The sequence below is a fragment of the Maniola hyperantus genome, chromosome 1, assembly GCF_902806685.2.
Source record: "Maniola hyperantus chromosome 1, iAphHyp1.2, whole genome shotgun sequence".
NCBI classification, from domain to species: Eukaryota; Metazoa; Arthropoda; class Insecta; order Lepidoptera; family Nymphalidae; genus Maniola; species Maniola hyperantus.
The window spans coordinates 16,783,314-16,808,202 of record NC_048536.1 but is presented as its reverse complement, the minus strand read 5'-3'; the positions used below and the strand labels follow the sequence as shown (position 1 = coordinate 16,808,202).

The 24,889-nt window shown below is 37.7% G+C and overlaps 1 protein-coding gene across 1 annotated transcript in view; it reads left to right on the top strand.

Moving 5' to 3' along the window:
• The window catches only part of LOC117982649 (transcription factor Sox-21-like), an 82,413-nt gene extending 58,322 nt beyond the window's left edge, over window positions 1-24,091 (top strand). The window contains exons 4-5 of the mRNA XM_034969029.2: window positions 4,387-4,529; window positions 19,897-24,091. Coding sequence (XP_034824920.1) covers window positions 4,387-4,529; window positions 19,897-20,337 — 584 coding nt within the window. The 3' untranslated portion in view covers window positions 20,338-24,091. The remainder of the gene's footprint in view (window positions 1-4,386; window positions 4,530-19,896) is intronic.
• Window positions 24,092-24,889: the final 798 nt, after the last annotated feature.

Sequence of the window (24,889 nt, the reverse complement as noted above, 5' to 3'; positions counted from 1 at the left end):
GCACCAACATAAAATGTGTGTTCGAAATTAATAAAACTCTTGAAAAAGTTCCCGGAGAGAAAAATCCATCGTTATTCACGCCAATACCAGAAGAAGACACGGAGATGAGAACGAATTTAATTATAAATATAATAAAAAAAATCTCCATCGTCCCTTCCCAAAGCAAACTTATAACCGCAGCTGCGAAATAGCTTGCTAAGCGAATTTGAACTCTATTTCCTGGACAAACACGGTGATCGTACCGTTTTGGATGTGCAAAATATTTGGTTTACAATATATTGTAGGTTCGATTGACGTCACTACAATGAGGGTGTCTCATATATTTTTTTTATTTAAAATTGGAATCTCTTGCGCGGGTACGTACTTAGAAGACGTGGAGTGTTCGATTATGTGTAATGACGTCATGATTACTGTCATGATTTGGTATAATGACAATTGGGTATTTGACTACATCAAAAATAAATTATTTCTCAGTGATTATTAAATAGAGGGTGTTCCAAAATACGTAAAATCCACGTCCTTTGTTGGTTTTAAGTGTAAAAACCATTTTAAATTATCGATTATTAAACTAAAAAAAGCACGTCAAATGATTGTGACGTCATACATCGGTAGGTATACTTCATAGAATCTCGCATACTAGCGCGCGTTTTGACGTTTGATAAAAAGTCACTGATTTGAGTAGTTGTCAAATACCGTATTCAACATGATTATAATGATCAAGTAGGTTAATTAATTATTACAAAAGAATATATTGAATAGGGAATGGGTAACGTGGGAATAAATCTAAAATGGTAAGAATGATAGTAATTAATTTGTTTTTGATTTTTTTAATAAAGGTGTCGGTTAAAATTAGATAGATACTTACCTACTTACCTGTTGTTTGTAGTTAGGTAAGCTCTCATGAAGCGAATATCCGTTTAATTATTTAAAACTTATTTTAAGTATCTGCAGGTACATCTAGTATTAGAATCGAGTCTTAGATTATTTTACTTTTTTATAGGTACCTACTTATAAATAGGTATAATTGGTATTTCAAGAACGGAAATACAAAAAGTAGTACCTACTGTAATTTATGACTAACAGTTTTATTAAATTGTATAAAATAACTAATTTATGACGGCTATTTAAACTAAACATCAATAAATTTTATCCATCAATATTAAATTCAAAATTCGAACGTATCAAATTAATAAGATCCGTTATCTGTGCTCTTAATTGTATTGGTTATCTGTATTGAATAGAACGCGTTCGATAATCGAATTTCAAAACAGTTCTGAACAGTAATTCAAAGTTGGAATTCACAGGTTCACACCTCAGTGCAAGTGGCTGCCGTAATGGACATAGTCTAGAGTAGACCTCTGTCCATTGAGTTCGGCTAAGGTGACCATCGTTTAGATTATACAGGACTTTCCCAGAACCTATAACTTATAGGTTCTGGGAAAGTCCTGTATAATCTAAACGATGGTCACCTTAGCCGAACTCAATGGACAGAGGTCTACCTATAAGAAGCCTTTTTAGGGTTCCGTACCTCAAAAGGAAAAAAGGAACCCTTATAGAATCACTTCGTTGTCTGTTTGTCTGTCTGTCTGAAACCTATAGGGTACTTCCCATGGACTTAGAATCATTAAATTTGGCAGGTAAGTAGGTCTTATAGCACACGTAAGAGGAAAAAACCGAAAACTGTGAATTTGTGAACAAATAATTAGTATTTTCAACTTTTAAAAAACTAAGCTAAAACGATAGGTAAGTCCAAATGTATTGATATCCCTTTCGTAATGTTCCCTGCAGAATAAGGATAGCGCTAGATTTAGACCTGTCAATTAAGCTAAACTTGCATCAATCATTATTACAATTCGCAATACGGTATTTGACTATGTCAAAAATAAATTATTTCTCGGTGATTATTAAATAGAGTCTTCCAAAATACGTAAAATCCACGTCCTTTGTTGGTTTTAAGTGTAATAACCATTTTAAATTATCGATTAAACAAAAAAAAACACGTCAAATGATTGTGACGTCTTACACCGGTATTTCATAGAATCTTGCATACTAAGCGCGCGTTTTGACGTTTGATAAAAAGTTACTGATTTGACTAGCTGTAAAATACTATGGTTATATAATATTGTTTTGGTGGCTGAATTTATAGTATTCTTATTGCAACAATGCATTGTAGCAAATACAGTGATAGCTCTTATTTTACTGCAATACGGTATTTGACAACTAGTCAAATCAGTAACTTTTTATCAAACTTCAAAACAAGCACTTAGTATGCGATATTCTATGAAATACTGGAATGTGACGTCACATCATATTGTCGTACTTTTTTAGTTTAATCGATAATTTAAAATGGTTATTAGTTACACTTAAAACTAACAAAGGACGTGGATTTTACGTATTTTGGAAGACCCTCTATTTAATCATCATCATCATCATCATCATCATCATCAACCTAATACTTTACTTTTTAATGTATAGTAAGTTTAAAATAACCCACATTTAGCTTAATGTTGTTAGTTTATATTAAGTAATTGTTAGTTAGCTGTTAAGTATTGAGTATAACAATAAATTAATGTTACGTGTAGGTACCTATCGACTGTCGACGGCACTGGTGTACGGAAAAACTTATTTAAAGTTTATGAATGCACCAAACTTGTGTAACCTGCAAATATTCTTCTTTAATAAATAAATAAATACAAATACAAAAACCAATAGACATCCACTGCTGGACATAGGTCTCTTGTAGGGACTTCCACAATCCACACGCCACGGTCTTACGCCGCCTGGATCCAGCGGGATCTCTATTTAATAATCACTGAGAAATAATTTATTTTTGATGTAGCCAAATACTCAATGCGAAGCTTCCGTGTCCTGATTTTACAAACTTCGACATATCGACCCGAGGTCCAGTACATTATGGCGAGCCGGCAACTCCGATTTGAGCACCAATTAATTATTTCATTGTTGTGTGAATAATCCCGCCGGCCCTCGAGAGCTATTAACCAACGCCGGTCAGTTCCTTAGCGCTGAGGTGTTTATTAAACACGCCTTAGTTTGGGGTTAGTTGTACTTCGCTCGGGATGAAATATCGTTCTGAAGGTTGCAAAGGTTTATGTACACGTCCTTTCTTGATTTAAAGTAGGTAACTTTAAACTTACTAAATTAGTGATATTAAAATGATCTGGTATAACGCGAATATCAATAAGTTACGTGCTCGCTTCGCTTGCGTTTTTATTCAGTATTTCATTTTATCAATCAATCAATCAACCTGTTTGCGTCTACTGCTGGACATAGGCCTTCCCAAAAGCGCACCACCACACACGGTCCTCCGCCCTCCTCATCCACCCACTTACCACAACCTTCGTAAGGTCTTCTTGTTGCTCCGCGGTCTCCACTCCTGAACACGTCTGCCCCAGCGGCCATCGGTTCTGCGACAGACATGGCCTGCGCACTACCACTTTAGCTGACGAATTCGTTGAGCTGTCACTTTGGTTCTTCTACGGATTTCCTCGTTACCTATTTTGTCCCTCAAAGAGACACCCTCTATCTATTTCACGCTGATTTCATTTTATACCTACTGTAAACATAGATTCTGCATCGTATACAACAAATTTTGACTTGCTACCCCTCGCTTTACTATTCTGAACTTGTCTAGTTTAGAAATATCATCATTTGCAGTGATATAATAAAAATAATGTACGACATACGAAGTCATTGACCATCTGTTATTACCATTGATGTTGGAAGAGGTAGTTATCTTATTCTATGGTTAGGTATTACAATCCATGAGAATTTTCGAGCTTATATTAGTCGGTCAATTTCAGTGTTTTAGGGTTCCGTACCTCAAAAGGAAAAACGGAACCCTTATAGGATCACTTTGTTGTCTGTCTGTCTGTCAAGAAACCTACAGGGTACTTCCCGTTGACCTAGAATCATGAAATTTGGAAGATAGGTAGATCTTATAGCTGACATTTGGGGAAAAATCTGAAAACCGTGAATTTAGGGTTAAATCACACAAAAAAAATTAAATTGTGGTCATGAACTAATAATTAGTATTTTCAACTTTCGAAGTGAGTGACTAAGTATATCAAATGGGGTATCATATGAAAGGTCTTCACCTGTACATTCTAAAACAGATTTTTATTTATTTTTATGCATCATAGTTTTTGAATTATCGTGCAAAATGTCGAAAAAATACGACTGTAGTACGGAACCCTCATTGCGCGAGCCTGACTCGCACTTGGCCGGTTTTTTTTCACTGAGTAGTAAGTAGATAGGTGCTTTTCATGTCTGCGGGTTACTGATACCTCTTTAAATATTATTTTGGAGGGGAGCCCAGTTAATAAAGTCGTTGTTGAATTTGGCTCTTAAAATCCCATTTGTTTCCAGGTATGGCCGGCGGTGGTATGACGCAGGCCATGGGCGGTTACTACGGCGCCGCCTACGGGCCGCTCGGCGCCAGCATGGCTGCAGCAGCGGCCGCGGCGGCGCAGCAGAACGCTATATCCGCTGCCCTACAGCCTAATGCACAGGTAATCTAAATATATAAAAGGAAAAAAGGTGACTGACTGACTGACTGACTGACTGACTGACTGACTGACTGACTGATCTATCAACGCACAGCGCAAACTACTGGACGGATCAGGCTGAAATTTGGCATGCAGATAGCTATTATGACGTAGGCATCCGCTAAGAAAGGAATTTTGAAAATTCGACCCCAAAGAGGGTGAAATAGGAGTTTGAAATTTGTGTAGTCCACGCGGACGAAGTCGCGAGCATAAGCTAGTAGTCACTAAAAAACAAGACTCAAAATGCTAGAACCCAGAGCCAGCCGCAGGTAACATAAAAAAATAAAACAAGGTGCACTACTTATGCTTTTTTCAATTAGGTAGTACAAATTCCTCGGAAATTAGGAGGGGGGTTAAAAGCTCGGCATACGATATTATAATAATATGAATTATCAGTTTGATTCATACCTTTTAAAATAATAAATTAGCGCGTGTTTCCCTCGTAGCTGTTTTTAGTTCGCGTATAATAATTCTCACCACTAGGTAGGTAAGTATATCTTACAAATATAACAACCGACCATCAAAAATAGAGTAATTTATTACCTATTTAGAATAAATTATTTGAATTTTGAATTTTGATTTTTGAATACCAGACGGATGAACAGAAAAGTGGACACTGAGGACAAACCTCTGTGGTTCTTTCAGTGTTTTTATAGTTTAAGCTTTTTGATTTGTACTTATGTATTTTGATTTGATGATAAATAAATAAAAAATAAAAAAGCAATGATATTTCACACAAACATTTTCATTTTAAATTACCTATCGTTACTTCTCGCCTAATTTTTATCAATGTTTATAAAACGCAAAAGTTTCATAGACAGATTTTTAAATCAAGCGCGACCTAACAATGAAAAGATTACAACCATGTAATAGGCAACTCAAAAATCTCTCCATCATCTCACTAATGACCTTAACACGAAACTTATCTAATAAATCCTTAACTAACCGAATCAAAACCTCAAAAAAATGGTTTCCTTAATAAGACATAAACTGAAATAATTTTCAAAATGAAAAAAAAACATCAACCATAATAGAGAGAGAGCCAGCGCGTGCCAGAACTTCGTTATTTTATAAAAGCTGAATGTTTCTCTGTGTTTTGTCCTCAACACAGGGAGGAACGATGGCTATGGGAGGTGACAGGTAATAAAGGTGTAAAAAATGTTGCGTCAAAGTATAAAGGCTATTTTTTTTTATTTTTTTTTGGAATAGTATTAATCATCATGTCATGCATTGCCAGACACTTAGAGTCATGGCAACCCCCTGCCAGACGCCCTCAATGTTTAATAAATTGTTAATGTTTAACACCTTTATTACCTGTTATCTCCCAAAGCCACCATAATCCAAACTTCATAGTCGATGATCATGCCTCCCTGTGTTGGGGACAATACGCAAAGAAACTTTCGGCTTTTATAAAATAACGAAGGTCTGGCACGCGCTGGCTCTTAGTCTATAAGTAATTAAGTAACACATGATAGTAAATAAATTTCAAAGTAAGCGCCTCCGTTAAAAATTTAATATGCGTGTAATGAAATGGGAATGAGTTTACTCTTTATATTAGCGAATCATCATTTTGCCACATAAAGGTCCTAATTTGACACGGAACCTTAATAGGGATGTGGTAGCTAATATTTTTTTTTAAATTTTTAGGGTTCTGACCTATGGGGTGCTAAACAAGAGTCGGGTAATAAGGTAGCTTGTTGAAATTTTCTCCAAATAGGCCTCTATCACGGCAATAAGTACCTAAGTAAAAATTTAAAAATAAAAATACATAGGAAAAAGCTCAAAAAATAGAGGCAGGTACTAGGTAAGTAGGTAGATTTGATATGAATAAATTTCGAAACAAATTAAAATTTTGATTAGGTAAATAGTTTGGACCGTTTGGACTGAAACGGTATCTATTTATTTCGTGGTTCCGGTTTTTAACACCAAAAAAAAGATTTAAAAAAGCAAATTAAAAAATAAGTACCTATGTATTACTCCCATAGCAGCTAAAAGATAGAATAATTATTCTAGTAGGTATGTCCTAGGTATCTACTTGGATATAATTGTAAGGGATAGGTAGACAGCAAAGTTCTTTGGATAATAATCTGCAAAATGCAATTTGTTATTAGCCAATATTGTTGAAAAAGGTTTTTTATATCGTCCAGATGTTATAAATATGCCGAGTAATCCACATTGTACAGTAATAATAACAAAAAACCATCCTCAAATATAATTGTGTTGTAGGTGTGAAAATAAATAAGAGCTGTCAAAGTTATAAAGATGTAATTTTTCGCATTACCCTACCATATATGGTGTAGGAACTCTTGAGTTGCCAGTTCATTTAAAAATGCTATGTTTAATTTACTTATTTCAAGTTTTAAGTAGGTATTCGTAGTCATTTATTTTCTCATTGACTTATAAGAGGTGATGTGGCTTTTAATAACGACTTAAAGGAATTTATTTGGTTTTGTTAGTATTTGAAAAAAAATTAAAAAAGAAGTAGGGTAAATTGATGCCCTGTAACTTCGTAACGCGTGGATTTAGATTTTTAAATCCCATAGGAACTTTCTTTTCCCGGATAAACTGTAGTTTACGTTACTCTTCAGGTTTTTATTTACTTACATCCATGTGCAAAATCACGTGGATCCGTTGGTCTGTTGCATGCGATGTGATTTAGGAACAATCCAATAAAGACACACTCTAAATCTTTGCAAGATAACATTACAGTTCAATTTGCACATTAATCTAAAAGATGATTCAATAAACGTTAACCCTACAGCATCTCGCAACGTTGAGTAGGTACCTATTAGACCCCCTGTTACCATTGTTTACAATCGGAAGCGGTGAGACGACTCAAAATAATTAGCGAGGGTACGAAACGGTCGCATCAAGCTGCTTGATGCGTCCGTCAAGCAGACAAACTACGTGTTTGACGTCAAGAAGCATGAAGTTGATAGTAATGATTGAGATTAGATGCTACGCGAGTTTCTTGCTGGTTCTTCTCGCAGTAGGCTGTGGCATTCTGAACCAGTGGTAGATTGTCGTTGGATGTTCAGATGAATAAATTACTGTGATTTGATTTAGAGGCTGCAATAGCAATCGCGACCCAATAGCATGATGAAGTGTTTAGCTTAAGCTAGCTAGTTTAGATGGTTGGCGAAGGTGTCGCTATAAGGGGTGATGTGGAGGCGACTTAGGTAGGGTTAGGTTAGGTTAGGTTGATCTGGTTGTGTTACGTTGACGGTTTTCCCTGTCGCAGCAAGAATACTGTAAATTCACAACAATGAGAAAGTAGCAGTTTGATAATCACGACCTGCTACTTACTAATAAATCTTTGCAAGATGACATTACAATTCAATTTGCACATGAATCTAAAAGATGATTCAATAAACGTTAACCCTACAGCATCTCGCAACGTTGAGTAGGTACCTATTAGACCCCCTGTTACCATTGTTTACAATCGGAAGCGGCGAGACGACTCAAAATAATTAGCGAGGGTACGAAACGGTCGCATCAAGCTGCTTGATGCGTCCGTCAAGCAGACAAACTACGTGTTTGACGTCAAGAAGCATGAAGTTGATAGTAATGATTGAGATTAAATGCTACGCGAGTTTCTTGCTGGTTCTTCTCGCAGTAGGCTGTGGCATTCTGAACCAGTGGTAGATTGTCGTTGGATGTTCAGATGAATAAATTACTGTGATTTGATTTAGAGGCTGCAATAGCAATCGCGACCCAATAGCATGATGAAGTGTTTAGCTTAGGCTAGCTAGTTTAGATGGTTGGCGAAGGTGTCGCTATAAGGGGTGATGTGGAGGCGACTTAGGTAGGGTTAGGTTAGGTTAGGTTGATCTGGTTGTGTTACGTTGACGGTTTTCCCTGTCGCAGCAAGAATACTGTAAATTCACAACAATGAGAAAGTAGCAGTTTGATAATCACGACCTGCTGCTTACTAATAAATCTTTGCAAGATGACATTACAATTCAATTTGCACATGAATCTAAAAGATGATTCAATAAACGTTAACCCTACAGCATCTCGCAACGTTGAGTAGGTACCTATTAGACCCCCTGTTACCATTGTTTACAATCGGAAGCGGCGAGACGACTCAAAATAATTAGCGAGGGTACGAAACGGTCGCATCAAGCTGCTTGATGCGTCCGTCTAACAGACAAACTACGTGCTTGACGTCAAGCCGCTTGACCGTCGCGGAGGCCAAGATTCTTTAGAGAGTCTTCATGAAGCATGAAGTTGATGTTAATGATTGTGATTAGATGCTACGCGAGCTTCTTGCTGGTTCTTCTCGCAGTAGGCTGTGGCATTCCGGACTAGTGGTAGATTGTCGTTGGATGTTCAGATAAAGAAATGACTGTGATTTGATTTAGAGGCTGCAATAGCAATCGCGACCCAATAGCATGATGAAGTGTTTAGCTTAGGCTAGCTAGTTTAGATGGTTGGCGAAGGTGTCGCTATAAGGGGTGATGTGGAGGCGACTTAGGTAGGGTTAGGTTAGGTTAGGTTGATCTGGTTGTGTTACGTTGACGGTTTTCCCTGTCGCAGCAAGAATACTGTAAATTCACAACAATGAGAAAGTAGCAGTTTGATAATCACGACCTGCTGCTTACTAATAAATCTTTGCAAGATGACATTACAATTCAATTTGCACATGAATCTAAAAGATGATTCAATAAACGTTAACCCTACAGCATCTCGCAACGTTGAGTAGGTACCTATTAGACCCCCTGTTACCATTGTTTACAATCGGAAGCGGTGAGACGACTCAAAATAATTAGCGAGGGTAGGAACGGACCCCTCCTTTCCGATTATAACACCATATTGGCGTGAATATCTTTTAACGGTTAATACGTGAACATTTTGAATAATGTTTTTTACAAACATCGGGAATTTTCTAGGTAAAATCTAACTCAAAGATGTTGAGTTAGATTTTTCAAGTGAATAAGACACATAAATAGGTAAATAGCCCAGTAGTTTTCCAGCGCAATGATAACAAAGAAACGTTCACACACACACACAAACACCCTTTAGCGCTAAACAGATAAATATACCGTGTTTCGTTGTGTGAGACTCATATCTAAGGGTAAAAAAATAATTCAGACAAATCGACTTAGCGACTAATCTAACCCTAAACAAAATACAAACCTAACACAAATCAATGGTATTCCAACCCTAAATAACTAGGGTTGTCCCTTGGCCCTTAAATAAAAACGTAATCGATTAAAACACTACTCGGGACACGAGCTCGCGCAATTAACTCCCCAGATAGGGTAGCCAACCATCCAGTTTTCCCCGGATTAGTCCTAGTTTGGAAGACTTCCGTGACAAGTTTTACATACTACAAACCCGGGCTAAATCTGATAATAATAAAAAATCTACTGAACCGATTTTGAACATTCTATCACCACTAGAAAACTACATTATTCCTGAGAGACATAGACTATACCTATTTTTTTCTTAAAAACGAAGCCGGGGCGGGTCGCTAGTCCAAATAAGTATTTAAAAGGAAAATGTGACTGACTGACTGACTGGCTGACTGATCTATCAACACATAGCTCGAACTACTGAACGGATCGGGCTGAAATTTGGCATGCAGATAGCTATTATATTTATGACGTAGGTAGTATACCTACGCTAAGAAAGGATTTTTGAAAATTTAAGCCCTATAGTTTGAAATCTGTGTAGTCCACGCGACCAAAGTCGCGAGCATAAGCTAGTTAGTAAAATCCTTTCTTAGCGGATGCCTACGTTAAATAGCTATCTGCATGCCTCAGCCCGATCCGTCCAGTAGTTTGAGCTGAGCGTTGATATATCAGTCAGTAAATCAGTCAGTCAGTCAGTCAGTCACCTTTTCCTTTTATATATTTAGATGAGGTAAAGAAGAATAGATAGGTAAAAAATGTTCTGGTTGTACCCTCCAAAATTCAGGGTTTTCGTGCCCCTTGTCCTAGTTTATAGATTTTACAGATGGCAACCCTATCCCCCGAGGGCCCAGAGGACTTGCCCTCCGAAAAGAATCCTCCTCGATCTTCCCTCCGACGCCTAATCCGCTGTTAGTGACGTTGATGCGTTAAATATGTACCGAAATAAGTATTTGATCCAAATATTTTTATCTCTATTTAGGGTACTCCTTAAGGTACTCGGAATTAAAAGAGTTATAATTTTCTGATACACGCTATTTATTATATAATATATGGTCATAGATAACGGAGACAAGGCAAAAAAAACCTTATTCATTTATAAACTAGCTGATGCCCGCGACTTCGTCCGCGTGGATTTAGTTTTTCCAAAATCCCGCGGGAACTCTTTGATTTTCCGGGATAAAAAGTAACCTATGTGTTAATACAGGGTATAATCTATCTCCATTCCAAATTTCAGCCAAATCTGTCTAGTAGTTTTTGCGTGATTGAGTAACAAACATCCAAACATCCAAATATCCACACTTTCACATTTACAATAATTTTTTTATTTTTTTTTAAAGAATATTAGCCATGGTAAATCATCTAAATATAATTAAAAGGAAAAGGGGACTGACTGACTGACTGACTGATCTATCAACGTACAGCCCAAACTACTGGGCGGATCGGGCTGAAATTTGGCATGCAGATAGCTATTATGACGTAGGCATCCGCTAAGAAAGGATTTTTGAAAATTCAATCCCTAAAGGGGTGAAATATGGGTTTGAAATTTGTGTAGTCCACGCGGACGAAGTCGCGAGCATAAGCTAGTGACTAATATTCCTCTTTCCTCTCCAACTAAGCGTCAGGCTTGTGCTAGGAGTAGGTACGACAATAGTGCAACGGGCGGGGTTTGAACCGTGGACCTTTCGGTTTTTCAGTCCACTCCTTTACCGGTTCAGCTATTGAGGCTTAATAATTATTATATTAGGATCTGCTATCTCCTTTTAAATGTCGATGTAGGTACATTACTTTCGGCCGTGTACTGTACAAGAAAGGTTCTCTAAAATATAGTTGGTAATTATTTTTGCTATTATAGTATCAATAGATTCCGCCGCTGCCCTTTCAATCCATCAGGATCATTGTCCCTTCCCAATAGGATCGAGCTATCGTCGGGAGTAGGTAGTCGGTACCTACCTATAGTATACGTACGCGACAGGTCGACATGGCATTCGGGGAGGTAACGCCCCGCACACCCGCACAACCCTCGCGCTAACCCGGTGCGGGCAAGCGCGGGTGACATGCAAGTGTGCGGGGTCCCCCCCCCGCCTCATACCCGCATTGCCATCCCGACCTGTCGCAGACTGTACCTATCAGATGAAAACGCACTTTTTCGATTAACGTGTCGAATCACACCCTAAAACGGTAGAAAACAATATAATCAGCTACCATTCAACGCATACTATCAACACGTATATTTGGGCCGCAGACTTCAGACAATACTGTATTGAGACAAAATATACTTGCGACAAACCCCAATGAGCGATATCCCCTAAAATATTTGTTCATTTGCGACCTTCTTAGACCTCAGTGAACACAGCTTACTTTGGTAATGTCAAAATTATTATTGGTAGAGATTTTTTTTTTATTCAGATACAAGTATAGCCCTTGACTGCAATCTCACCTGATGGTAAGTGACGATGCAATCTAAGGTGGGAGCGGGCTAACCTGGAAGGAGTATGGCAGTTTTTATTAAACCCATACACCTTTGGTTTCTACACGGCATCGTACCGGAACGCTAAATCGCTTGGCGGCACGGCTTTGCCGGTAGGGTGGTAACTAGCCACGGCCGAGGCCTCCCACCAGACCAGACCAGAAACATACAGACATCGTTTCAGTAAAGATTAAGTATTTTAATTACCTACTTGGGAGTGTACACACAAGTCGACTATACTTATTAAAGGTTCTAAGACCTCAATAAATGTAAATATGTGAAAAAGTAAAATGAATTAATATATTATTAAGTAGTTAATACACTTTGAAAATTTATTTAAGTACATACTAGGTGATAACTGTGACTTCGTCTGCGTGTTTTCCCAAAATCCCATGGGAACTCTTTGGTTTTTTGGGATTAAAAGTAACCCATTCCCTTCCCTGGGATCTCTTTGTATTCGACAAAATCGGTGGTTTAACGGATGGGCCGTGATAAGCTAGCAGACAGACAGACAGACACACTTTCACATTTATAATATTGATTGTGAATGTTCAAGAGCCTCAATAGGCCGGAAGTATTATCATTTAATATCTCTACATAGGATTATTCACTCCAAAATAGATTCTCCCGTATTGCTGTCGTTGATTAATATTAATTATAATGTCCGATTTAGAAACCCTAGACCTTTTGCCCTTAGTGTATATAAGAACAATACTTCCTTTTACAATCTCGTTGTCCGTATGTGTCGCCTGTACAATGATCTTTTCACAGCTAACCATAATATTGACATTTTTAATAATAATTTGAACATATTTAAAAAACATATTTATCAACATTTTGCATCTTCTCCACTTTAAGTATATTTTTCATAGTTAATTTTCTTGTATTTCTTTTTTCTGTGTTTTTATAAATTGTATCTTATCAGTTAGTTAGTGCATTTATTTATTTAAGAATTGTTGTGTACACATATTAAGGGTTACCGCTTAGATCTTAATCCATTTTTTTTTTTTTTATTTGGACCATTTATAGCTGAAACCTGTTTTGTGTGCCTTTATAATAAAAATAAAAAATAAAATAAAATAAATAGCTCAACTGGTTACGGAGTGGACTGAAAACCGAAAGGTCGCCGGTTCAAACCCCGCCCGTTGCACTATTGTCGTACCTAACTCCTAGCACAAGCCTGACGCTTAGTTGGTGAGGAAAGGGGAATATTAGTCATTTAACATGGCTAATATTCTTTTTAAAAAAAAAACATAATTGCATCACAGCTTGCGTCAGTTAAGTCCAATGTCTGCGTCACCGGCCGATATTAAAAACGGTGATTGTGCATTTTGGCGGGCAGGTATGGAAACGGTTTAACGAACCATTGTGAGTTTCGGATTCGATTATCTTGATCGATGGTTTATCCGTCCCCGCTTATTGGGCTTTCACGGCTAGCTAAATGTTCGGGTGTTCTTTACCTTGCCTTGTCTAATTGTGTAATATTGTATCTAAATACAGGTAACCAGAATACTGACAAAAACCGGCCAAGTGCGGGTCAGGCTCGCGCAATGTGGTTTCCGTACTACAGTCGTATTTTTTCGACATTTTGCACGATAATTCAAAAATTATGATGCGTAAAAATAAATAAAAATCTGTTTTAGAATTTACAGGTGAAGACCTTTCATATGATACCCCACTTGATATAGTCACTCACTTCGAAAGTGGAAAATACTAATTATTAGTTCATGACCACAATTTAATTTTTTTTGTGTGATCTAACCCTAAATTCACGGTTTTCAGATTTTTCCCCAAATGTCAGCTATAAGATCTACCTACCTGCCAAATTTCATTATTCTAGGTCAACGGGAAGTACCCTGTAGGTTTCTTGACAGACAGACAACAAAGTGATCCTATAAGGGTTCCGTTTTTCCTTTTGAGGTACGGAACCTTAAAACAGGTGATAGTACTAATGATTACTGATATGATACCACAAAAAAAATCGCGAAAAAAATATTAAAAAATCCTATAATTTTGTAAAAGTTTACAATAATATATTGCAAATAAAACATCTGACTGACGCTAGAGGTAAACGAACGTTGTGTAAGTAGGCCACTCTGAGTCAATGCCGCGTCGTAGGCGGGGCATTGACCCGAGTTTTGCATGCTATAAATTGCGGGTTTTGAAACATACTAAATCACTAAAACTAAAAAATGAGGCAAATGGTTATTAGTATTGGATTAAGTATGTTTAAAAAACGCTAAGTTTTTGCTAGCGTTCTGGTTACATCGTGTATATAAAAGAAAAAGGTGACTGACTGACTGATCTATCAACGCACAGCTCAAACTACTGGACGGATCGGGCTGAAATTTTGCTGTCTTGACGTAGGCATCCGCTAAATAAGGATTTTTGAAAATTCAACCCCTAAGAGGTTGAAATAGGGGTTTGAAATTTATGTAGTCCACGCGGACGAAGTCGCGAGGATAAGCTAGTTTTAAACATGAATCCCACACATTTAGGTACCTATCTATATTCAATATTTTATTTCTCCTTTTATATTTCATTTTATTCCTCATTATTGTCCCTTTATGTTGTCATTTCATTTCATTTCATGAGAATATAATATCAACCATTGAATATTATACGGTGCATTTATGCCCACATACACATCACCTGTATTTATAAAGGGCTTCACAGTTTCATCGGCGAGCGAAGATCGAAGTGTCTCGTTTATAACTCAGGTGTAATAAAATAGAGGGCCGCGAGCCGTAAACCCCGCGCTTGATGTCGCCTGTCCCACTAATCCTGATTTAGCACTCTAGTGTGACCGCCGCGCGTATGTTATACCTTAACATGCTCTACACACTGCCTTGGAGCATGATCAACATGCTCTACACACAGCCATGGTGAATTGACAACATGCTCTACACACAGCCATGGTGAATGACCAACATGCTTTACACACCGCCCTGTTGAACAAACAAAAAGTTTAAACGTTATTATACACACTGCCCCAGGGCAGTGCAGGGACAGGGCAGGGCAGTCCTCAGGGACTGAAAAACAATTTAGACATCTAATTAGTAAACAAGACGGCCTAATCAATAAAATTGAGGGCCTCGAGCCCTAAACCCCGCGCTTGATGTCGCCTGTCCCACTAATCCTGATTTAGCACTCTAGTGTGACCGCCGCGCGTATGTTATACCTTAACATGCTCTACACACTGCCTTGGAGCATGATCAACATGCTCTACACACAGCCATGGTGAATGACCAACATGCTCTACACACAGCCATGGTGAATGACCAACATGCTCTACACACAGCCATGGTGAATGACCAACATGCTCTACACACAGCCATGGTGAATTAACAACATGCTCTACACACAGCCATGGTGAATTGACAACATGCTCTACACACCGCCCTGTTGAACAAACAAAAAGTTTAAACGTTATTATACACACTGCCCCAGGGCAGTGCAGGGACAGGGCAGGGCAGGGCAGTCCCCAGGGACTGAAAAACAATTTAGACATCTAATTAGTAAACAAGACGGCCTAATCAATAAAATTGAGGGCCTCGAGCCCTAAACCCCGCGCTTGATGTCGCCTGTCCCACTAATCCTGATTTAGCACTCTAGTGTGACCGCCGCGCGTATGTTATACCTTAACATGCTCTACACACTGCCTTGGAGAATGATCAACATGCTCTACACACAGCCATGGTGAATGACCAACATGCTCTACACACAGCCATGGTGAATGACCAACATGCTTTACACACCGCCCTGTTGAACAAACAAAAAGTTTAAACGTTATTATACACACTGCCCCAGGGCAGTGAAGGGACAGGGCAAGGCAGGGCAGTCCCCAGGGACTGAAAAACAATTTAGACATCTAATTAGTAAACAAGACGGCCTAATCAATAAAATTGAGGGCCTCGAGCCCTAAACCCCGCGCTTGATGTCGCCTGTCCCACTAATCCTGATTTAGCACTCTAGTGTGACCGCCGCGCGTTATGTTATACGTTAACATGCTCTACACACCGCTCTATAGAGTTACCAACATGTTTGAAGCATTGAACAAACTGCCTTGATAAACTGCCTTGAATAATCTTAAGTTACTCAGTGTCTTGTAGAACGAACAACATAATAATTATATGTAACCTTTGCATATATATTATGCTGACAATCAGAATGCGCTGTCTAATCTACCTGTTCAGGATAGCCGCGGTTATCCGGCCGCGTTGAGAAGGTCGCGCGTCGGCAACGGCTCGCGTGTTACGCGACCGCTTACGACTAGCGGACCACACTTTCATATATACACACAACGAAAAGTGACCATGTCAGACGAATCTGTGTCTTAGTTAATTAATAGTTGTTCTCTTAAATAATAAAAATATAACGTGTAATACAGTTCACTATTTTATTGGACGCCGAGATATCCCTCAACAATACGTGCAGGGCACTTGGCTCCACTACTACCCGTAGGACAAAATATTATTAATACAATTAGCTGGAAATGTGAGCGTGATCCGTAAACCCCGTGCTTGATGTCGCCTGTCCCACTAGTCCTGATTTAGCACTCTAGTGTGACCGCCGCGCGTATGTTATACCTTAACATGATCTACACACCGCCTTGGAGAGTGAACAACAAATTTAAAATGCTCTACACACTGCCCTGGAGACTGAAAAACAATTTAAAGATACTCAGTACTAGCCTATGAGATTTCGGTTTTGTAGAACGTTGTTTCTGGCACTCATAAACCCCTCGCGCTTGAAGTCGCCTGTCCCATTGATCCTGATTTATCATGCTATACACACTGCCTTGGAGACTATCCAACATGCTCCACACACAGAATTGGAAACTGCAAAACAATTTAGACAGTCAGTACCTACCCTTATTATAAATGCGAAAGTGTGTTTGTTTGTTGGTTTGTTGGTATGTTGATTTGTTGGTTTGTCCTTCAATCAAGCCGCAACGGTGCAACGGATTGACGTGATTTTTTGCATGGGATTTTGACAAAGTCGCGGGCATCAGCTAGTCTAGTTAATAAATAAGAGAGCCTATAGTTAGTAAAAATGAGTGCCTTGAGCCGTAAACCCCGTGCTTGATGTCGCCTGTCCCTCTCGTGATTTAGCACTCTAGTGTGACCGCCGCGCGTATGCTATACGTTAACATGCTGTACACACTGCCTTGGAGAATATTCAACATGCTCTACACACAGAATTGGAAACTGCAAAACAATTTAGACAATCTAATTAATAAATAAGAGAGCCTAGTTAGTAAACTATAGGGCCTCGAGCCGTAAACCCCTTGCTTGATGTCGCCTGTCCCACTGATCCTTATTTAGCACTCCAGTGTGACCGCCGCGTGTATGTTACACGTTAACATACATACTTAACACACAGCTTTAGAGAGTGACCAACATGCTCTACAGTCTACACGCAGTCTTGGAGAATGGCCAACATGTTAGAATTTCGAAACACGATGAAGGACAACAAAATTAGAAAACAGAATTTGTGTTGAGATGAGAATTGCAAGCTTTTTTAACCGACTTCCAAAAAGGAGGTGGTTCTCAATTCGGCCCGCTTTTCTTAACTTTAAACAGTCTGTTTATAGATGTAGCATACAATATATTATATGCATACTCCTGTCAAAGACGGTGTAAACACTAATAAAAAAATATAGGGCCCGCGCTTGATGTCGCCTGTCGCACTAATCCTGATTTAGCATCCTAGGTTATACTTTAACATGGTCTACATAGTTCTCTGGACGACCCAGAACCCGCGATAATTTTTATCTTTGAAAAGCGATGTTTGTGCAAATATTTACCTAAAACAAGTGTAGTAATCTACACTGCTACCATATTGCTTGTCATTATTTTTATATTACCACACTTTCTATTAGATATGCCTTAAAGTTTATGAATATTTAACACGCATCTAGGCTAAATAAATATAAACATTAATCATTAACAAACGCGTACGCATTTTTCAAAGCAATCAGTCATACAAATATGTTTAAAATTATACGCCAACTTATAAATAAACATAAAACCGTCAGCAACAAACAATTTATGTTGTATAAATCATTTTCCCCGGCTCACCGAACATAATGGCAGTGTGTGTCGCGTCAAAGCATATTTTCCTCACAATATTGTGTACGGCTCACTTCATTAAAAAATTGAAACTCCGAGCATTATTCGAGGCTTTTGTAACGTTTGATTTGTGTGTCTGCTTGTGTGAAGTACAATACATTAGGGCTAGAGCACACTGTATACTTTTAGCAGCAGCGATCAGCGATAATTCTTCGGTAAAGCAAATGAAAAACTTTTGAACAAAACTAGCGCTGGCCTTGCTGGCAATATTTCTAATACCTACTGTTCCGAAGAAAATATAAAAAACTCTTAGTTTCCTAGATAAAAGTAAAGTTAACTATACCCATGCAAAAAATCACGTCAATCCATTGCTCCGTTGCGACGTGATTGGAGGACAAACTAACAAACAAACGAATACACTTTCGCATTTATAATAAGGGTAGTTTCCGGGATAACAAGTAGCCTATGTCACTTTTCAGGTCCTTAACTATACCCATGCAAAAAATCACGTCAATCCATTGCTCCGTTGCGACGTGATTGAAGGACAAACCAACAAACCAACACACTTTTGCATTTATAATAAGGGTAGTCCGTAGTGATTAGACTTTATACTTACTTTGACGTAAGATATTTTACGCCTTTGTTGCCTGTTATCTCCATGATCCAAACTTCAAAGTTGCAGATCGTTCCTCCCTGTGTTGGGGACAATACGCAGATAAACTTTCAGCTTTTATAAAATAACGAGGGATCTGGCATGGGCTGGCTCTCTCTCTATTAGTCGCTGATATAAAAAATATCAAGTGTGCTCGGGTCCTAAACTACAATACATTAAATTTTCATATGCACCCATAGTCTATTCAATTTTAAATCCAATTTCTATGTGTGTAGAGTTCTATTTAACAATTGGATTGTGTTCTGACTGTGGGGGTGTATTCAATTTTCAGTAGATCGAGTATTTCGTAGATAGAATAACAAATAATATAATCCGGCTTATGAAATTATTTGAGGTGCTGATTTGTCAATGTTTTGACTTTTCCAAAATATGATGTGTGGTTCCTTGTGGTCTAGCCGTGGATGGCTAATATTTTTTTTTGCCATAAGAAAGGTCTAGGCTTAATAAGATATGAACTAGATGATGTCCGCGACTTTGGTTTTTTTTTAAATCCCGTGGGAACTCTTTAATTTTCCGGGATATAAAGTACTCTATGTCACTCTCCAGATCTTTAACTGTACCCATGCAAAAAATACATAGACTTAATATGCTGTCCATCCCCGGAATGTAAGCTAACTCTGTACCAAATTTCATCAAAATCCGTTAAACTGTTGGGCTGTGAAGGGCTAGCAGACAGACAGACAGACACACTTTCGTATTTATAATAGGTATTAGTATGGATGAAACGTTGTTTTAGTCACTACCATAGTACTTAATTAATTGGGTATATTGGCAAGCTGACTAATATTCCCCTTTCCCCTCCAATTAAACGTAAAGCTTGTGCTAGGAGTAGGTACCATATATATAATATTGCAATGCAATGGGTGGGATTTGAACCGGCCACCTTTCGGTTTTCAGTCCGCTCCTTTAACCGTCGAGCTATCGAGGCTCAATTTTTTAACCATTCTACAGTTTTCTTACCTAACTTTCCTTGTTTCAGATGGGCTCTACAATGGACATGTCCAAGTACTCTATCGAGGACAAATACAGGAGCTACGGCATGTACCCGGACCCTTCTCGCGGCTACCTGGACTCCGCGACCCTGTCCAAAGCTTACATGTACATGGACCAACAGCAGCAAAGGTCTTATCCCATGGACATCAGCAAAATGTACTCCGAAGCGTCCGCGGCTATGGTAGGGTTAAGTTCAACTGTTAACTCCGCATCGAGTCTGTCCCCACGTTCCCCAGCAGAATCCCCGGATACCCAAAAGACCCAAGAACGCGCAGAAGGCAGCTCCTCATCCGGGTCAAACCCGTCCCCGTCTTTATCCTATTACCAGTCATCCACGGGGCTATTGATGCCCCAATATCCGGGTCAATATCCCCAAAATCCTCAAGGAGGGCCAGAATTTCGGAGGCCGTTAACAGTCATATTCTGACCTGATGTTTAGTCGAATTGAATCTCCGATTGTTTTTGTTGTTTTGTTGTAAATAAATGGAAAAGCTGTAATGTTGTTTCGATTGTTGTACACAGAAGTCGTGGCTTACCATTGGCTTGCTTGCTGAAATTGTTGTCTATGTTACAGGAAATTAAAAATCTAGTTTATTAGAAAAAGTAATAGAAGTGAAGGTACTTACAGTTAAAATTTTCATTTTTTTTTATTTGATTTTTTTTGTTCAAATCTCTAGAAGCAACCAATTATATTTAATACTTAAGTATTAAATTAATATTGCGTGTGTTTCTCTTAAATTTTTATACCTACTTTGTGCTTTAAAAAGTCTACAATTTGAAAAGTAGGTAATATGTTTGACAAAAATAGAAATTTCAAAAGTGTAAAAACCAGTTTTGAAATATTATCTATTTTTGTAATTTTTGAATTTGTAATGTTTATATCTTAATGTTTGCTAAAAAAGTGCCCTTTTTACGATAAACTGCAATTTTTAATTTTCCTATGACATCTCGTATTCAATTTTTATTAGTACTTAAGTGATTTTTTAAAGAATTTTTCTCCCTTTTTAATTATGAATGCGTAATTTGCAAATAGCTTTTATTTTTACGACTTTACGTGATCTTCTTTTCTAAAGTTCCTTGATTATTTAGTTTACTTATTAGCATTAAAATTACTTGTAATTTTAGGTAGATAATAAATAGATACATTCCGGTTTTTATGTAAATTGTAAATACATATTATAAAGTAGGTACTCTGATACTTAATAGGTAACTAAGTACATATATAGCAAATTTTTCACGATTAGAAGTTATTATCACATTTTTCAAAATTGCACATTGGTAGGTAACTAGGTATAGGTATTATTTTCGTTAAATATCTATTGCAGTAGTAATTAAACGTGGAAAACCTGGCTTATTCCGTTTATACACCCCAAAAAACACCCTACGGGGTGTATACTCGGAAACGTGTGTCCGTTTATGCACCCTGGACGGCGAATGTTTTAAGTCCACACTAACACGCTGAAAACCTAATTAATCCATTCGCTACTTTTTCTAAAATTAATCGAGTAGATAGATGCATACCTACACGTTTCCGAGTATACACCCTAGAGTGGATGAACGGAACACGCTAAAAACCTAATTAATCCATTCGCTAATTTTGCTAAAATTGATCGAGCATACCTACCTACACGTTTCCGAGTATACACCCTAGGGTGGATATACGGAATAAAAAGAAAAACCCAACCAATTCGCTAATTTTGATAAATTAAACTATTCCGGAAATAAATCTAAGAATCTAAGAACATTTGGTTGTAGGAAGAATTAATTTAGCATCAATGCTTTTTTTGTTAGGTACTAATTTATATTTTGCCAAAAAATACGAAACAAAACTGTTATGTCATAGTAACTTTTAATCGTTGATTATACATATATGTAAAAAAGTCCAAGCTACAACGACTTGCTAATTAAATACTTATATTATACCCTTTTAAATTATTGTAAATATAATAGATACTTATAGGATTTAAAACTGTGTTAAATTGTCGTTTAGATACATTTTTAATTAAGACATAATTATTATTATGTTTTCCATGTAGACTGATTTAAAGCTTATAAAACTGTTAGGTCAAAAAACAAGTTACTTATTAAATATTATGGTTAAAAATATTTCTTTAGTGAAATGGTACGGCTCCACTATTGGGTTTTTTTTTTAATTTATTCAGATACAAGTTAAGCCTTGACTGCAATCTCACCTGGTGGTATTGCACCAGGTGAGATGAGGTCAGGTGAGGTGAGGTTCGTGCTATAGTTCCCCATAGCCTATCTCTGTACTAAATTGCGTCAAAATCGGTTAAACAGATGGGCCTTTATAAACAGGCAGACAGACAGGCACACTTTCGCATTTAAAATATTAGTATGGATCATTTGCTGATCCCGATGGAGAGCTGTATCATAATGGGCTAGTTGACACTTTTTTTAAGTAGGTCTTAAATGGTTAATATTTGTCCAATTAGATCAAAAAAATTAACACTATATTTTTTGCGCCCTAAAAACCGTAAACTTTAATTTAAAAATATATTTTTCTTAGACAGGTGAAAACACTGTCGGCCATGTTTGGCCGATAGATTATCTGTGCTCTGACGTCATGCATTTGTAAACAACAGCATAACCTCCCAAAGTTGATATATAAGTTAGTCAGGACTTTAAATTTTATATATATGGATACTACGTTAGTCCCCGCGTGACATAGGGATGACATTTCTTTGTTTACATATTTAATGACGTCACATTATGGCTGACAGCGTTTTCTGCGTTTCAAATAAAAATAAAAACTGTATTTTTTTAAATTGGATTTATATATCCATCCTGCGTTTTTAATAATTGTTATTGATATATTTCGTTGTCTTAAGCAAAATACTATAATAAATAATCATTTATTGGACGAAATTAGATATGAGTCAAGTAGCCTATTATTAGTGCATCTAAACCTAGGCCGAGAGTCGGTAAACGATTTATTCAAAGTGTTTATACCTACCGATATTTTTTTAATAATTTAATTCTATAACTATTGGATAAAAACCTTCTTTTCAAAATAATTTCGTATTTCTTTTAATTTTGATGTCTTTGGCGATGGGGCACAAGTTCTAAATACTTTCCTACTAGGTAGGTATTTTTGTTTTTTAAGACTTTTCCTAAAATTGGATCGGTCTTTTTTAAATTGTAAATCATTATGTAAGTTGATGAAAGTATAAAAATATTTGTTTTATTTTATAATAGAATTGGTAATCAAAAGGAATACGCATTAATCAAAACGCGTGAACATTGCATTTATTTAAGATGCCATACTTTAATGTAATAAAATAGAGAAGAAATAGGTAACTGTTTTTGTTTTACTTTTCGAATAGTAAGATCTCTTGTTTTGTGTGGGTTTTAATTTATCCAGTGTTTATTTTTTATTTAAACTAGTTAAAATATTGTTAAGTGTAAATTATTTTGAATTGAAATTGTTTATGCCCTCGTTTCTGACCATTTGATTGCTTAGTGTTAGTAAAGTTACTGGTACATCACGCAAAAAGACCGCTTGGCATCAGTGAAGTAGGCCTTGCGCAATAATATTAGTCTTATCTACTGCTCCTTCTTACCAACCGCCCGCGAAATGAAAGATGGATTGACTTTGGATGTCGTACGACGTTGTCCTGATTTGGATAGTCAAAATAATGACAGAAAAATCGCCTACTGCGCAGGTAGGTACAAGGTCAGAGATCTTTCAACGTGAAACTAACTGGACGTTAAGTGTTTCCACACTAAGCATGCAGGCTTACGAGGCAAATGCTCGGGCAGTGTGGACCAAGTGTTTCGTCGGTGAAGACTGTAGAGGGTAGACAAAGTGTGGACGTATTTAATAGTTGAGCAGCCAATGCGATGTGCGTTTGAAAAACTCGAGGCACGTCCATACTGCTGTACATTTGGTTTACAATGCTGCCGCTCGAGCCCAAACGGTGTGGATACACCTTTATCACACGTCAATTAAACCAAATATTTGATACAATCCGACTACCAGTATGCTAGCGTGATAGAATCTAAAGCAGACAGTGAAAAGAGACAAGTAATATTTGCTATCAAATGGTAACGAAAGAGAGGCAACAATAATAATATGTGTAGCTATAACGAATATGTACAATGAGACTTAGAAGATATTATAATTATTGAAAATTACGTAATACATCATTAAATATTTGAAAAACGGCCTTTTGATTTTTATTTTAAAATTACAAACCTGCCATATTTTTAGGTCTACCTACTCTTAGACTATGTTAGGTACCTACCAACAAAGTATTTTTCAAAGCTTGAAATCAGTAGTGTCTGACAGAAAGTCGACCTCTGGCCGAAGCCAAAGCCAAAGCCAAATAATTGGCTACCGCCACAACCTTCTTCATCATCAAACAATAGACGTCCACTGCTGGACCTAGGTCTCTTGTAGGGACTTCCACACGCCACGGTCTTGCGCCGCCTGAATCCAGCGGCTCCCTGCGACTGTCTGATGTCGTCCGTCCACCTAGTGGGGGTCTTCCAACGCTGCGTCTTCCGGTAATTATTTCTTAGGAATTATTAAGGTCTTCCAAAATTCGGAAAATCCACGTCCGCTGTTAGTTTTAAGTTTGCTAACCATTTCATATTATCGATCTAGCTAAAAAAGTACGTCAAATTATGTCAAGTTTTATGACGTCAAATCTTTTTTTATTTTTTTTTTATTCAGATACAAGTTAGGCCTTGACTGCAATCTCACCTGATGGTAAGTGATGATGCAGTCTAAGATGATAGCGGGCTAACCTGGAAGGGGTATGGCAGTTTTTATTAAACCCATACCCCTTTGGTTTCTACACGGCATCGTACCGGAACGCTAAATCGCTTGGCGGCACGGCTTTGCCGGTAGGGTGGTAACTAGCCACGGCCGAAGCCTCCCACCAGACCAGACCAGAAATTCAGAAATTATAAAATTCCAAACCCCTGCCAGGAATCGAACCCGGGACCTCCCACTA